General features: G+C 45.9%; 1 protein-coding gene across 6 annotated transcripts in view; it reads right to left on the reverse strand.

The window, feature by feature from the left end:
* Nucleotides 1-1,651: 1,651 nt before the first annotated feature.
* Nucleotides 1,652-13,239, reverse strand: part of MAFK (MAF bZIP transcription factor K) — a 36,642-nt gene continuing 25,054 nt past the window's right edge. For 5 of the 6 annotated variants that reach the window (XM_080981298.1, XM_080981301.1, XM_080981297.1 and 2 more), the window contains exons 2-3: nucleotides 11,455-11,534; nucleotides 1,652-7,990 (exon numbers count right to left, since the gene is read on the reverse strand). In XM_080981298.1, the coding sequence (XP_080837424.1) occupies nucleotides 7,556-7,990; nucleotides 11,455-11,490 (471 nt within the window). In that variant the 5' untranslated portion in view covers nucleotides 11,491-11,534 and the 3' untranslated portion in view covers nucleotides 1,652-7,555. The remainder of the gene's footprint in view (nucleotides 7,991-11,454; nucleotides 11,535-13,239) is intronic. The other variant, XR_013979440.1, reaches the window with a different exon arrangement.

Raw genomic sequence — 13,239 nt, forward strand, 5'->3', positions numbered from 1 at the left:
TATTCTGGCCAGGCCAAAGACCCAAAGGGGAGTGTAGAGCAGGACTCCTAAGGGGTGTTGCCTGGGCAGAGTTCTGAGGGCTGGATACAGAAGCTTGGAGGGTTGCATGTGCCCCTCAATTCCTGTTTGAGCCTGATATAAATGCTACTACATTTCAACTTTTGCTGTCTGTCTCGAGGGCCCCTGCGTCTTTCACTTAATGCTGGACACAGAGCAGAGTAACTGATGGATTTTGTGGTCAGGGTTTTAAGCAAGTTGTACTGTTGCATCTTTTCCTAGATGCCCTTGACACAACTAGGTAAAGGGACCCCTGACCATTAGGTCCAGTCGCGGCTGACTCTGAGGTTGCGGCGCTCATCTCGCTTTACTGGCCAAGGGAGCCGGTGTACAGCTTCCGGGTCTTGTGGCCAGCATGACTAAACCGCTTCTGGTGAACCAGAGCAGCACACGGAAACGCCGTTTACCTTCCCGCCGGAGCGGTACCTATTTATCTACTTGCACTTTGACATGCTTTCGAACTGCTAGGTTGGCAGGAGCACGGACCGAGCAACGGGAGCTCACCCCGTCGCGGGGATTCGAACCGCCGACCTTCTGATTGGCAAGTCCTAGGCTCTGTGGTTTAACCCACAGCGCCACCCGCATCCCTCTTGACTCAACTACTAGTGCTCTAATTCAGTGTGCATGACATCTCCTGCCCGGCAGCCTAAGGCTGCTAACAAATTAAAGCCCTTCAGGCTTTTCCCATTAGCTTTCTCCAGCCCTTCTCTTGCCTCCCTTAGGAAGAGCCCTGTTCGATCAGGCCACCGGCCCATCATCATCTCCAACAGCTTGTTCCCCACAGTTGCCAAGAGGAAGCTCACAGGCAGGGCTGGGGTGCAACAGCAATCTCCCCGCCTGCGTTCCCCAGCAGCTGTTGCTCTGAGGCACACTGTGGAGATGATCGCTGGAGAACTTGAAAGCTTGATAAGGAGGGGTAGTGTTTTAATTAGTCCTATGAAAGGCAGGATCACTGTAGTTTTTGGAGTCCCCCAACAGACCCTGCTACCTGCCAGCATTTGTTCATTTTGGTTAGACTACGCAAATGCAGAGTGGCGGCTGGATGCCCTCCTTCCATCAACTGCTGCTGCCAAACATTTTTCTCTGCTTTCCTTTGGGGCAACCCAAGACCTCCAGACACACTGCCCAGGCTTGTGCCCTGGGGAAGTCACTTTGGTGCTGCTAACACAGCAGTTTGACCCCTGGAGACACACTCCATAATCTTCCCGAGGCAGACTAATGTCAACCATCTAGGTCATGGGTAGGCAACCTAAGGCCTGGGGGCCGAATCGAGCCCAATAGCCTTCTCAATCCGGCCCTCGGATGGTCCGGGAATCAGTGTGTTTTTACATGAGTAGAATGTGTCCTTTTATTTAAAATGCATCTCTGGGTTATTTGTGGGGCATAGGAATTTGTTCCTTTTTTTCCCCTTTTCAAAATATAGTCCGGCCCCCACAAGGTCTGAGGGACAGTGGACCGGCCCCCTGCTGAACACGTTTGCTGACCCCTGATCTAGGTCTTTCATGTAGCCCTTCTGGGCTCTGTTTAAGCTGTAGGAAGGATGGCAGCCTGAGGTCCCAAAGCTTTGAACATACTGATCACAGACCAGGTCAAATCTGAAACCAGAAAATGCTTTATTGGAAAGGTACAAAAAAACAAAAACAAACCAAAAACCAGTCATTGCAGCTTAAAATTTACAGCAATAAATTAACATTGTGTTGTAATTTATTTATTTTTTGTCAAGAGAAAAGTAGATTGGACACACACACAGTGAATATGCCTTACGAAACAGGCACCCACATTACTTGATATATCAATAATTTATTTCATAATAAAAAAGCAGCACACGAAAAATAAATATCGAAATGAAAATAATCAAGTAAAACCACAAGAAGATAGAATGAACGGGTGACAAAAAAGAGAGAGACTTTCCTACAATTTTTCAAGGATGAGTGAAAATGGGGGGAGAAAAGCACTATGGCTGGCTATCAGTGGGAAAACACTCCTGTCTTTATGGAGGTAGGGACACAAAACCTTAAACATTGAAACCAAATAGTGGTAAAGCTTAAAAAGACTTGAAAAGGGAGGGGGAAGGGAAGGGCTTCACTTCTTGGCTTTAGGCCACTGGAGTAACCTGAATTCCCTTCTGATTTCTCACATTAAGAAGCCTCACTGCTGACTGCTCCAGTTACCCATTTCTCAAAAAGTTGCACATCCTTCACTGCAGGATTAAACAATCCAGCTTGTTAGCTTTCAAATACTGAAGCGTCATGCGTTATGGCAGCCTTCCCTGATCTGCTGTCCTCCAGATGTTAAGAGGACAACGCTGACCATCCCTGGCCATAAAGGGCTGGGGCTAATGGGATCTGGGAATACATGATGCAGATTGAGATGGCTGGCCTGCACCACCTGTGGGGAGGTCAATTTATTTGATACTCCCCCATTTGTTTGTTTTTTAAACTCCCCTGTGTGTAGTAAGCCAACATGGAAGGAAGAAAGGTTTAGCATGGTTTTCTCCCTCATGTGCAAGGTTACTGCAAGTGAGGAGTGTTCAGTGCATTCAAAATCAGGATCCACGCCTCCCCCCCATGGAACCTGGTACAGTCCAGAATGTTACCATCATGGTAGCCTACACAACAGCTCCAATACTGAGCAAGCCTTCCAAGAAAGGCAGTTGGTCTGGCCAAACAGCAGCAGGGATCGGAACAGCGCAACTGGCTGTCAGAGGACCGAAATTAGTCCATGGGATATTTCATTCAGCCAAATCATCTGCCCCTCTTGGAAATGCTAGCATTAAGAGAGTTCAGCCCCAGTGGAAAACAAGGCAGACCCCAGAACCCCCAATGGCAGGTTGTGCCCAATGTGGACATTATGCACAGCAATGGTGTTGTGCATGTTTCCAAGGCTCCTCTAACAGGTCCTGGAGGCTGGATGGGCAAAGATGTGCCAGACCTAGCAGAGAACAGCTGGACTGTTAACCTCGCATGAAGGTGAGCTGACACCGAGGCGGGGAGATACCCCAGGAGCCGAATTTGGGGCACCATTAAAAGCAGAATAGAAGACGGACAAATCTGACCATAAACCACTGGGCAGTTCCTTTGGAGGGGACACTGAGCTGGGCATGAGTCTCACCAACACTCAGAAAAGCCAAAGCATACACTGAACATCTTTTCATGTACGGAGAAACCAAGCTCAGGATGGTGGAAGCTGATGAGCAGAAAACATGAAGGGATGTTTCATGGTTTATAAAAAGTTGGCCTTCAATCCCTTGCTGCATGAATAACACACTTGAAAACACACACACACACACACACACACATCGCAGGTGGTGGTTTGCGCACATGGGTTGCATATTAACTCCCATGTTCAAGTGCCTTCCATGTAGGAATTGTCTAAGTAGGCATATGCATGTAGGACAGGCTAAGGATACACATTCCTGCAGCGACTGATGGCACAATTTGCTCAGGTCTCGTCTCCTGAACTTTCCATCCTTTTGGTGCACAGACTTTTGAGAAGTAAGTGTTTACAATGGATATCTCTGGCTGCAGCCACAGGTGTCAAAAAAGTAGGTGAGAAATAAAACTAAACAAAGCTTTCAGATTCCTTCTGTCATATTCCTGACTCGTCAGAGAAAACTATTGGCTCTTCTCTCCTCCCCACTTTCTCTTGGAAGCAGACTTTTTTTTTTAAATAAGAAAACGACAATATACCACACTAAAAAAGACAACAACCTAGACAATATCTTTTACAAAAAAATCTGTACGATAAAATGTATATAATTATGCATTTATTTTATATATATATCTATATATATTTATATATGTTTCTATAAGTGTGTCTCTCAAATATTTCCACATGGTCCTTAAATGATATCCAATATGGATTACCTACCATGGCTATGGTAACGACAGCTTTAATAATGCCTTCGGCCTCTTGCTCCTGATCAAATTACAAAGGTCCTGGTGTTGGTTGGGTTGTTTGCCCCACAGAAGCTGCTCTTAGTTCTCAAATTAACGGCAGAGATCAGGCTGAGGTCACTCCCTCAGAGATTATCATATTATCCACGGAAATTCTAGATGCTTCATGTGCCTGCAGACCACCTATGGAGGAGGAGGTTTTCCAGCAACTACCCTATGGGGAGAGTAAGCAGCAACTAGCTGGTGGTAAACACACAGCTGCTAAGGGCTAAACCCTAAGGCTGAAGCCTTAATTCTGCTGGCTGCAAACACAATTTCAGTTAGATTGTTGTTGGAGCGTCTCCTACCAGTTTCTTTTTTTAAATCAGCAATTGCTTGCCTGCACCTCTGGCCAACTTTCCTAGAACTGAGGGAGGCAGGTGATTACTCAGTCGCAAAGAAACACTACTCAAGAAAATGTCCGTGTCTCTGTTCTTATTCTGAAAGGAAACCCCATGAAACACATTCAAGGAAACCCAAGAACTGTACATCTATGGGACTCTAGCACTGTACGGTGGTCATTAACTGGGCGCAGCCTGTACAGAACAATTTCTGGAATCAACGTAGGAGCTGCTATTGGTGATGCTCTTCGTATGGCAGCTTTTGAGCAAGTCTAGTCTTTCGTTATCTCTATGATGAAACAGACCTTAACACTATCCTCTCGTTTTCAGGGTCCTGGCTATGACAGTGAGCCTGTGGCCATACATGTGTGGTTGAGCACCATTTCCAATCTGCCCCAGCCAACAAGGCTACGAGTGAGGGATTGTGGGAGCTGTAGTCCTGCAACATCTGGAGGGCCACAAATTCCACATTGCTCAGCTATGAGATGGTCCTGGGCTACGGACAGCAGTTTCCTTCTTGAGAATAAATTCTGGGGCGGGGCAGGGGGAGGTTATGAAGCATCCAGGCATCCTTCAGCTCATAATGGCCAGCCCTATTTGTTTTCCAAAGCTCCAACAGTGCAAATTATCTAAAACCTTTCTCCGCTTTAAGAACTCGAGAAGCTTGCAGAGATCCAGGGCATTTTCCAAAATAATTTTTTACAGGAAATAAGAGCAATATTGTGTGATTTTTTTTCCTTCCTCAACCCTTGCTGAGGGGGTCAAAAAAGGCATGGGTTCAAACACAGGACATCGGCTTGCCTTCTAGAGGGTAATGTGAGGCCTGGAAAGAAATGAGGTAATCCTGAAAAAAAGTCACATCTCAAGACTCAGAAAATAAGCCACCGGAACAGTGGGCTGGTAGGAATTTAAGTCTTGAATAGATGACTTGGTTTTTGTTTTATTTTCATTGCGGTTGTTGCAAGTGTGCAACCCTGCTAACTCTTATTGCGTGTAGACACAGTAGGCGTTAGCGGCAGCGTTGGTAAAGGATCTGCCCTCTACATGCACCCAACTGCCATGGGCGATATACCATCTGTATTCCTAACTCCATTAAGGGGAGTGTGGTCTGTGCTTGCCACCATCCATGATAGTGTCAAGCAGTGGTGTGTCAGGCAGAGTATCACTCCTGCAGCAGCAAACGCACACACAGAGTGAGAGTAAAGTTGGCATTGGCTATATGGGAACACACACAAGGTTTAAATCGCCACCAGCATCTTCACTGGCCCGCCGTGGTTCAAATCCACGTCACAGATTGCCCCACCGGCAATATGCAATGGTTCAGCTCTGTTTTGGAAGTTCTCCAGCCCTGTTATCAATATACAGAGTGGCGCATAATGTGCAAAACAGAGCTTCTTCCCTGTAAAAGGATGCCATCCTCCAAAAGCAGCAAGTCAGGGAGAAATTCCAGGGTAGCTTTTTTATTCTGGTATGCTTACTTGGGGCTTATGTGTCGAGTATCTGGTGGGGAAGAAGCATTCAAAAGGTCCTATCTTATACCAGCAGTCTAAAATGGTGCAGGCCATCTAAAGTGTTGCCACATGGGGCATTTTGGCTCCAAGCCTCAGGGTCCTCCCTCTTTTTATCTGGGAACCTTACAGGAGTACCTTTTGCTAAGGAAAAGGAAGATTACTTTGTCTTGCAGGCACAGCTTAAGTCAACTTGTACGAGGTCCTTCCTTTTCATTTAATCTGAAAACCTGTTGCTTTTCCTTACTTCCTTGGATTTTACAAACTCATTTACAAACTTTAACTCCTCTCTTTCCCCACTAAATTCAAAAATCTCTGTTTTCCTCTCCCTCCACTCTTCCACCCCACCTCCCCAGTCCTCTTCTGCCCTCCCCACCACGAACCAATCAGTTCCAATCCTTCCTGTCTCAGATCCACGAAACACATTTCTCCACTCATCCCCTGTCCCAACTTTGCAATTACTTGAGAAAGAAACCTTCCTGCATTTTCAAACCTTCTTGCATTCCTTGGCAACATTTCATCTATGCCCTGGTCTTGAGATTATCTCCAAAGATCTGTTCCCTTGTAGATATTTACATCTACTAGGCAGCTCGTCCAAGAACACTGCTCTTTGTTTTCATCACTCATCTTTGCCATATGTTGTCTTTTGGCATTAAAGAGCACCAAAAAGAGCTCTTGTGAAGTCAGAAAGAGGATATGTTAAGGCTTTGTGTTGATGTCACACTTGTTTCTGTCTCTTACGTGAAACTTTCTTGTCTTCTCCTGCATGCTTCTGCTTTACAGGCCTTTTAGCAGACCCTGTAAGAGAACACCTTGTCAGAGCACAGGCTTCCTGCCGTTAACAGTATCTCTCTCTTTTTTACAGCCCACCCACATCCCCACACTCTTAACACTTTCCCATTTCCTTTTCTCTGCAGCGTTGTTCGGTCTAGATCTAATAGTTATTGTTATGAGAAAGAGAGAGAAAGCAAGAGAGAGAGAGAGAGAGAGAATATTGATTTAGAAGTAACAAGACTACATTTTTAAAAAGACATCTGACTCACAGGCACATTGTGGGGAAGTAGCTAGAGAGACATTTTTGCATTGTAGATACTGCTCTGTTTGCTAAGCCACACGGCAAAGGGGAGGGGAGATAACCACACCAAAGGTGGAAATTCACCTGTGAAGGTGTTTCCATAACTGGAGAGATAAGACACTGTTCTATGACATTCTGATGAACTCTCAGCATAAGCTGCTCCAGAGCCAATTGCTCATTCTGTGACTGACATAAAGCTGAATACGATCAGACATTTTTTTTTTCCTGAAAGAAGGAAGAGGCTGTTCTTCATTTATTCAACTTGCCTGTCAATTCTGCCAGGCCATCCGTTTCTGAGTGGTTCAGTTTCACTCCAAAATGTTCTGGAGAATACCCTGATGTCTTCTCTCGACTGGGGAGTTGCCTGGGACTTAAAGAGGCTGTGAGGAGGAGTTGTGCAAGACCCCTCATGCAATACCTACTACTCGATATGGCATTCCCATTTCAGCCGCAAGCGGCTTGACCGAACCTGAAGTGCCCAGCAAGAAGAGCCCATTAGTTTCCCCCTTTGCAGAGTCCACTTGCTAGCTTTGGGGGAGAAAATGGATCGCTGATCTTTCAGGAAGGCAGGCTCCTAAACCCATCAACGAGATCCTACTCTCCCTTCCAAAAGGGCTGCTAGTTCTGCCACTTTGGACACTAGGAGGCCGCTGAAAACGGCACAGAAACAGACGAGATTTCTGCCGACTTCACGATGGTGATGACACTGGTGGCAGCAACTTTGGTCGGAGTGATGGGCCCCCGGGCAACGGTGCGGGCAAAGGTCTGCAGCGCCTCGTACTTGGAGCGCAGGGCGTCCAGCTCTAGCTTCATGCTGCTGTTTTCCCGGGCGAGCTTCTCTACCTCCTGCTGCAGCTCCACCCGCTGCCTCTCCAGCTCCTCCTTCTGCGTCACACGCTTGATGCGGCAGCTGGCGGCGTAGCCCCGGTTCTTAAGCGTGCGCCGCCGCTGCTTCAGGCGGATGACCTCCTCTTTTGTGAGACCTCTCAAGTGCTGGTTCAGCTCCCGCACAGACATCGACACGAGTTCATCGTCACTGAGCACCGGGGCGTTCTCTCCCGACTCCTCCTTGACCTGCAGACACCAATGTCACAAAGGCAACTTATGGATCACAGAATCATAGAACAGGAAGGGACCACAAGGGCCATCTAGCTCAACCCTCCTGCAGTGGAGGAATCTGTTGCCTAACATGGGGCTTGAACCCACGACCCTGAGGTTAAGAGTCTTGTGCTCTACCGACTGAGCTATCCCAGGTCTAACCATCGCTCAGCCTTGCTATCCTGTACGCCTCAGTAACTTCCTGATTATTTGCTATCATATCTGGAACTGCTCTTGAAGGCTGTCCAATTAGTTCCAACTACTGCTGCCCCTCTTCTGACCAAGATGAGCTGACAAAACCGTATTATACTTGTTCAGCAACTGCACTGGCTTCCAGTGCAGTTCTGGGCTCAAATCAAGGTGCAGGCTTTGACTTCTATAAGTCTAAACTGTTTGGGTCCAAAGTATCTCTGGGAATGCCTTTTCCCGTGTGAAGATATACTAGAGCAGGAAGGAGGCGTGTTGGGTTTTAGTGGTAGATCTCTGGGTTATTTGCAGTAAATCAACAAAAGTCCCTGGCCCCAAATAGCGAGTAAAATGGTAAGAAAAGCAACCTTCTCTGTCACTGCTTTCCTTATGCTAATCACTTAATCTCTTGGCCTCAGTTTTCCTCACGTGTAATGATTGGAATAGTAATTGGCTGCCTCTGACCACTTCTTTGTGAATCTCTATTACCCAGTTTCAGAGTTCTGCATCAGAATTCCTCATCTGCAGGAACTCAGATGGAGAATTCTACTTGAAATCTGCAGATGATCCAGTGAGTGGCACTTGGTGCAGAGTAGTTCCTACCCAAGTCAACATTTACACCTGACTCTTCCCTCTGAGTCCAAAGCATTATTCACAATAATCATTCATCATTTATAAAAAACCTGAACCAACATGGTTAAAAGTTATGGTAATGTACTACTTTTTTTTTAAAAAAGCATTTTTTCACAAAAAATAGCAGTATCATTCATTTTTTATAATTCAGATATGTGGCAGTAACTTTTCTTTTTCTGCTGCTGTGATAAAGTTAGTGCTTTAAAAAATACCTGACCTGTATTTGATCTGCTTAATTGACCAAATCCTTTCCCCCTCTCACAGAATTATAGGGTTGAAAGGGACCCCAAAAGACATCTAGTCTAACCCCCTGCAATGCAGAAACACAGCTAAAGAATCCATAACAGGTGGTCATCCAACCTGTTCAAAAACCTTCACCACCTTCGGAGGGAGTCCGTCCCACTGTTGAACAGCTATTTAAATCAGTCAAATGCTCAACTGCAGTAAGTAAATAAATTAATATTGGCTATCTGTTTGCTTCTGGGCCCAATTCACAGTGCTGATGTTAACTTTTAAAAGCTCTAAATGCCTTGGGAGCCAAATATCTTATGAACTGAGTCTTCCCATAGGTTATGATATTCTGCTAAAGCCCTTCTCTAGGTACTCCTTTAGCAACAAATAACAGGGTCTTCTCAGCAGTGAACCCATCACGCCCCCCGCCCCCCCAAATCCCATTTATCACCTATGCTGAGATGATATGTGATAGCCATCTTAAGAGCTATCACATGGAAGAGGGAGTATGCTTGTTTTCTCCTGCTCTGGAGGGTAGGACTTGAAGCAATGGTTTCAAGTTACAAGAAAAGAGATTCCGACTAAACTTACTGACAGAAAAACTTTCTGACAGCAAGAACTGTTTGACAGTGGAACAGACTCTCATGAGAGGTGTACTCTCCTTCCTTGGAGATTTTTAAGCAGAGGTGGATGGCCAGCTGTCATGGATGCTTTAGCTGAGTTAGACTAGATGATTCCACTTCTAAGATTCTATGATCCCATGCTCAGTCTTATTCTGGGGGCTGCCCCACCCCCCCAAAACCACCCAGGTATTGTGAATTTGATGGATTTTAAAAAAAATAAAATGGATTTCCTGTGTAAAGGACCACGTTGATATATTTTAAGAAACGTCAGCGTTTCATGGGCTGAGTGTTCAGCCACTCCAGGTCCCACTAATAAAAGAATGCTGCCCTCATAAGGGATTTTGGCATTTTTCCAATGGGCCAATGGGCCTTTGCTTTTTGCCCACTTCCCACAGCGGCATGAGGACATCCTGCTAGCTGCAGGGCAGGAAGCAGCAGAGTGGCTCCTTCCTTCCTCTCCACAAGCCACGTCAACCTCAGGATGTTGTACCTCAGAAGGGCTTCCCATGTCCCTCTTCCACGAGGAATGGAAAGGGAAATGACTCAGATGATTATGCACGGAAATTCATGGCCATATGAAGACATCCAGGAAATCTGTTACAGGACCTGAGCGTGTGAAGCTGTTTAACACGGAATCAGACCATGAGTCCATCTAGCCTGAGCTGGTTGACAGCAGATCAACTGGGCATCAGGCAGACGTGCTTTCCAGCCCAATAACCAAAATCCTTTTATCTAGAGATGCTGGGGGTTGAATATGGAAATTTGTGCCCTGCAAAGATGCACCCTACCACCACACTATGGTCCCCAGCCTGTGTGTGTGGCATGAATTTTCCTGCAAGATTCCATGAACTGTGTAAAACTTCACTTCAGCTCAGGTCCGGATATAGAATATTGTCCTCGTCTCCAGCAAGTTAGACATAGGTATCTTTAGTTTCTCTTTTAAAAGTGATGAAGAAAAACTCTCTTCTGAAGGAAAGCTGTATCACTGCGTTATCTGCTGGTAAAAGAACTTGGCACTGAACAATGTATTTTAAAGAATTACCACTGGGGAAGGTGATAATTTAGAACAGGGAACCTGTGACACTCCACAGGATGGAGTCTAGCTCACATCAGTGCCAGCCAGAATAGCCAGTGGTCAGGGACTCTGGAAGTTGCAGTCCAACAATACCTAGAGGTCTACAGATTCCCCGCTTGTGATTTAGGAGATCCGCCACCATGAAAACTATTTTCATGCAGAACACACACTTTTTAAAAAAAAACAAAAAACCTTGTGTCCCACATTCTGTTTAACAAATGCCAGCCAGATGCCTCTGAAACAGCCTTCCCCAACCTAGTGCTCTCCAAATGCTTTGGATTACAGTTCCTCCAACCAGCACAGACAATGGTCTGTTGCAACCCGGGAGTTGCAACCCGAATGGAAGCTGAAACCTGGAATGTAAGGATGACACTAAGTTAAAGGAAGGCTGCTGTGGGAGTTCACAAGCAAGGTGTGAAGATAATGGGCACCTGCAGCATCTGGCACACAGAGGTATATTGCCTCTGGCCATGGAGGTTCCATGAACTTGTCTCAGTTTTCCTTAGAAAGCCATCTATGTTTTATATCAGAATGGGGGGGGGGGGAGCCTGTAGTCCTCCAGATGTTCCTGGACTACAACTCCCAGCATCCCTGACCATTTGCCATTCTGGCTGGGGCTGATGATAGCTAGAGTCCAGCAACACCTGCAGGGTTGCAAGTTCCACTTCCCCATTTTATGCCACTTTACTTACCTTTAATGTTTTGTTTGGTTTTGGATTAGTCGTCATAACCTGGGTACGGTCACCTGGACAGAACTGCTCAGAAATTGCAACTAGATGGGAAGAGAAAAAGGGGGGAGAGAGAGAGAGGCAACAGGTTTAGAGAAAGGAAACAGACCCAGAAAAGACATTTTAAATGGGACATTTCCCCCACCACATTCCTATGGCTGCATTTCGATTCAGAGAACGTCACATCTCTTTTATATGTCAAATCTATTTAAGGCAATGCTCCTCTTTCCCTTGTCTTTCTGCTCATTTCCGGAACCACGTAAGCCAGCTCGCCAACCACTGAGCCCACAAGAGATCATACGGATATACAGGCTCCTAAGGTATGTGTGGATGGATGTGCGCCACCAAAAGATGGGGGCCAATTATCCAACAGTGGTATTAGAAAAGGCATAAATTCAAGGAGACCTTATTCGAGACCTCATCCTAGAACCACTTGTGGGGAAACATCATTAGGAGAATGCTGTGCTTTTCCTGGGCTTCCCAATTTGGGCTGGGGTGGATGAGCATTGTAGATGTGTCAGGCTCAGATCCTGCTGTATCAGAGAAGTGCTAGTACACAATCAGCAGTGAAAACAGAATCCCCTAGTTGCTCAGTTTCATTCAGGGGATCTTTAAAGGCCAGAAAGCACCTCCTGATCTGGTGTGGTTTATCAGTATGGCTGGCTTCCCTGTCACTTTTCTCAACACCAGAATGAGCGGGGATGGGGATGGCACAGGCTCAATCTCTCTCTGATGCCCCCCGCTTGTAAGTTTAAAACCCATTGTAGTCTTGCGTCATTCCACAGCAAACACAAACTTAGTCTCATTGATCTGCACTGCCTTCTGTTACGGGACAATCAGTTTGGGGCTGGGGAAGCTCTTTCTTCTGTACCACTCCTGGAACTCTGTACTTCCTCCCTCTGGTGCTCCACAACCCCAACATGAAATGAAAACTGCTGCCTTAAAGAGAATAAATTAACAAAACTAGCCTTTTTACAATATAAGACGCAGAATGTGGGGAGGGAGAACTGAAGCAACATTATGCCCTACCCTGGCCATCAGTAGCCATTTATGCTAGTTGGGGCACTGAGTGGAGCTACTAGAACTTCTAACTCTCAAGTTGTCCCTGATTTCCTCCTCCCTCCCAATCCATTTTCCTTATGTGAAGTGTCTTTTTAGATTACTAAAAAATAAACTAAAATATTAAAACCAATCCCTGCCCTCAGGTCTGCAATCTGTAAGTCACGCTAAGGAACTTTTCCTCAATTGAAAAGCAGGATACAAATTATTTAAATAAATGAGATAAACAGGTCTATGATTTCAGTCTCACCTATGTTATTACAGGCAAAGACAGGGATTCCCCATTCTCAGTGATCCTATCAGACATCACAGGCATGCAACCAGAGCTCATTTAAAGAAAGAAGCAGCACTGATTATACAGGGTGAGTCCTTTAATAGGGGCCCCGTGGATACAGAGTACACATGTTCCATGGGGCCTCTTTTAAAAGACTCACCCTGTATGTGTGTCTAAGAACTTGCATACAAACCCCTGGGTATGTAACACTGGACCTTCCTTGTTGAATAGGCATTCTCTGTGTGTTCATGTTAGGCATGAGAGCCCAACACACAGCTAGTTGCCAGCATTCACTAGACAAAGAAAGTATCAATATTTCAGATTGTACATATATAGGAACATAGGAAGCTACCTTCTGTCTAGCTCAGTATTGTCTACACTGACAGGCAGCAGCTGTCCAGAGTTCCAGACAGGAG

Source organism: Podarcis pityusensis, assembly GCF_964106645.2.
Source record: "Podarcis pityusensis genome assembly, chromosome: 14".
Classification (NCBI taxonomy): Eukaryota; Metazoa; Chordata; class Lepidosauria; order Squamata; family Lacertidae; genus Podarcis; species Podarcis pityusensis.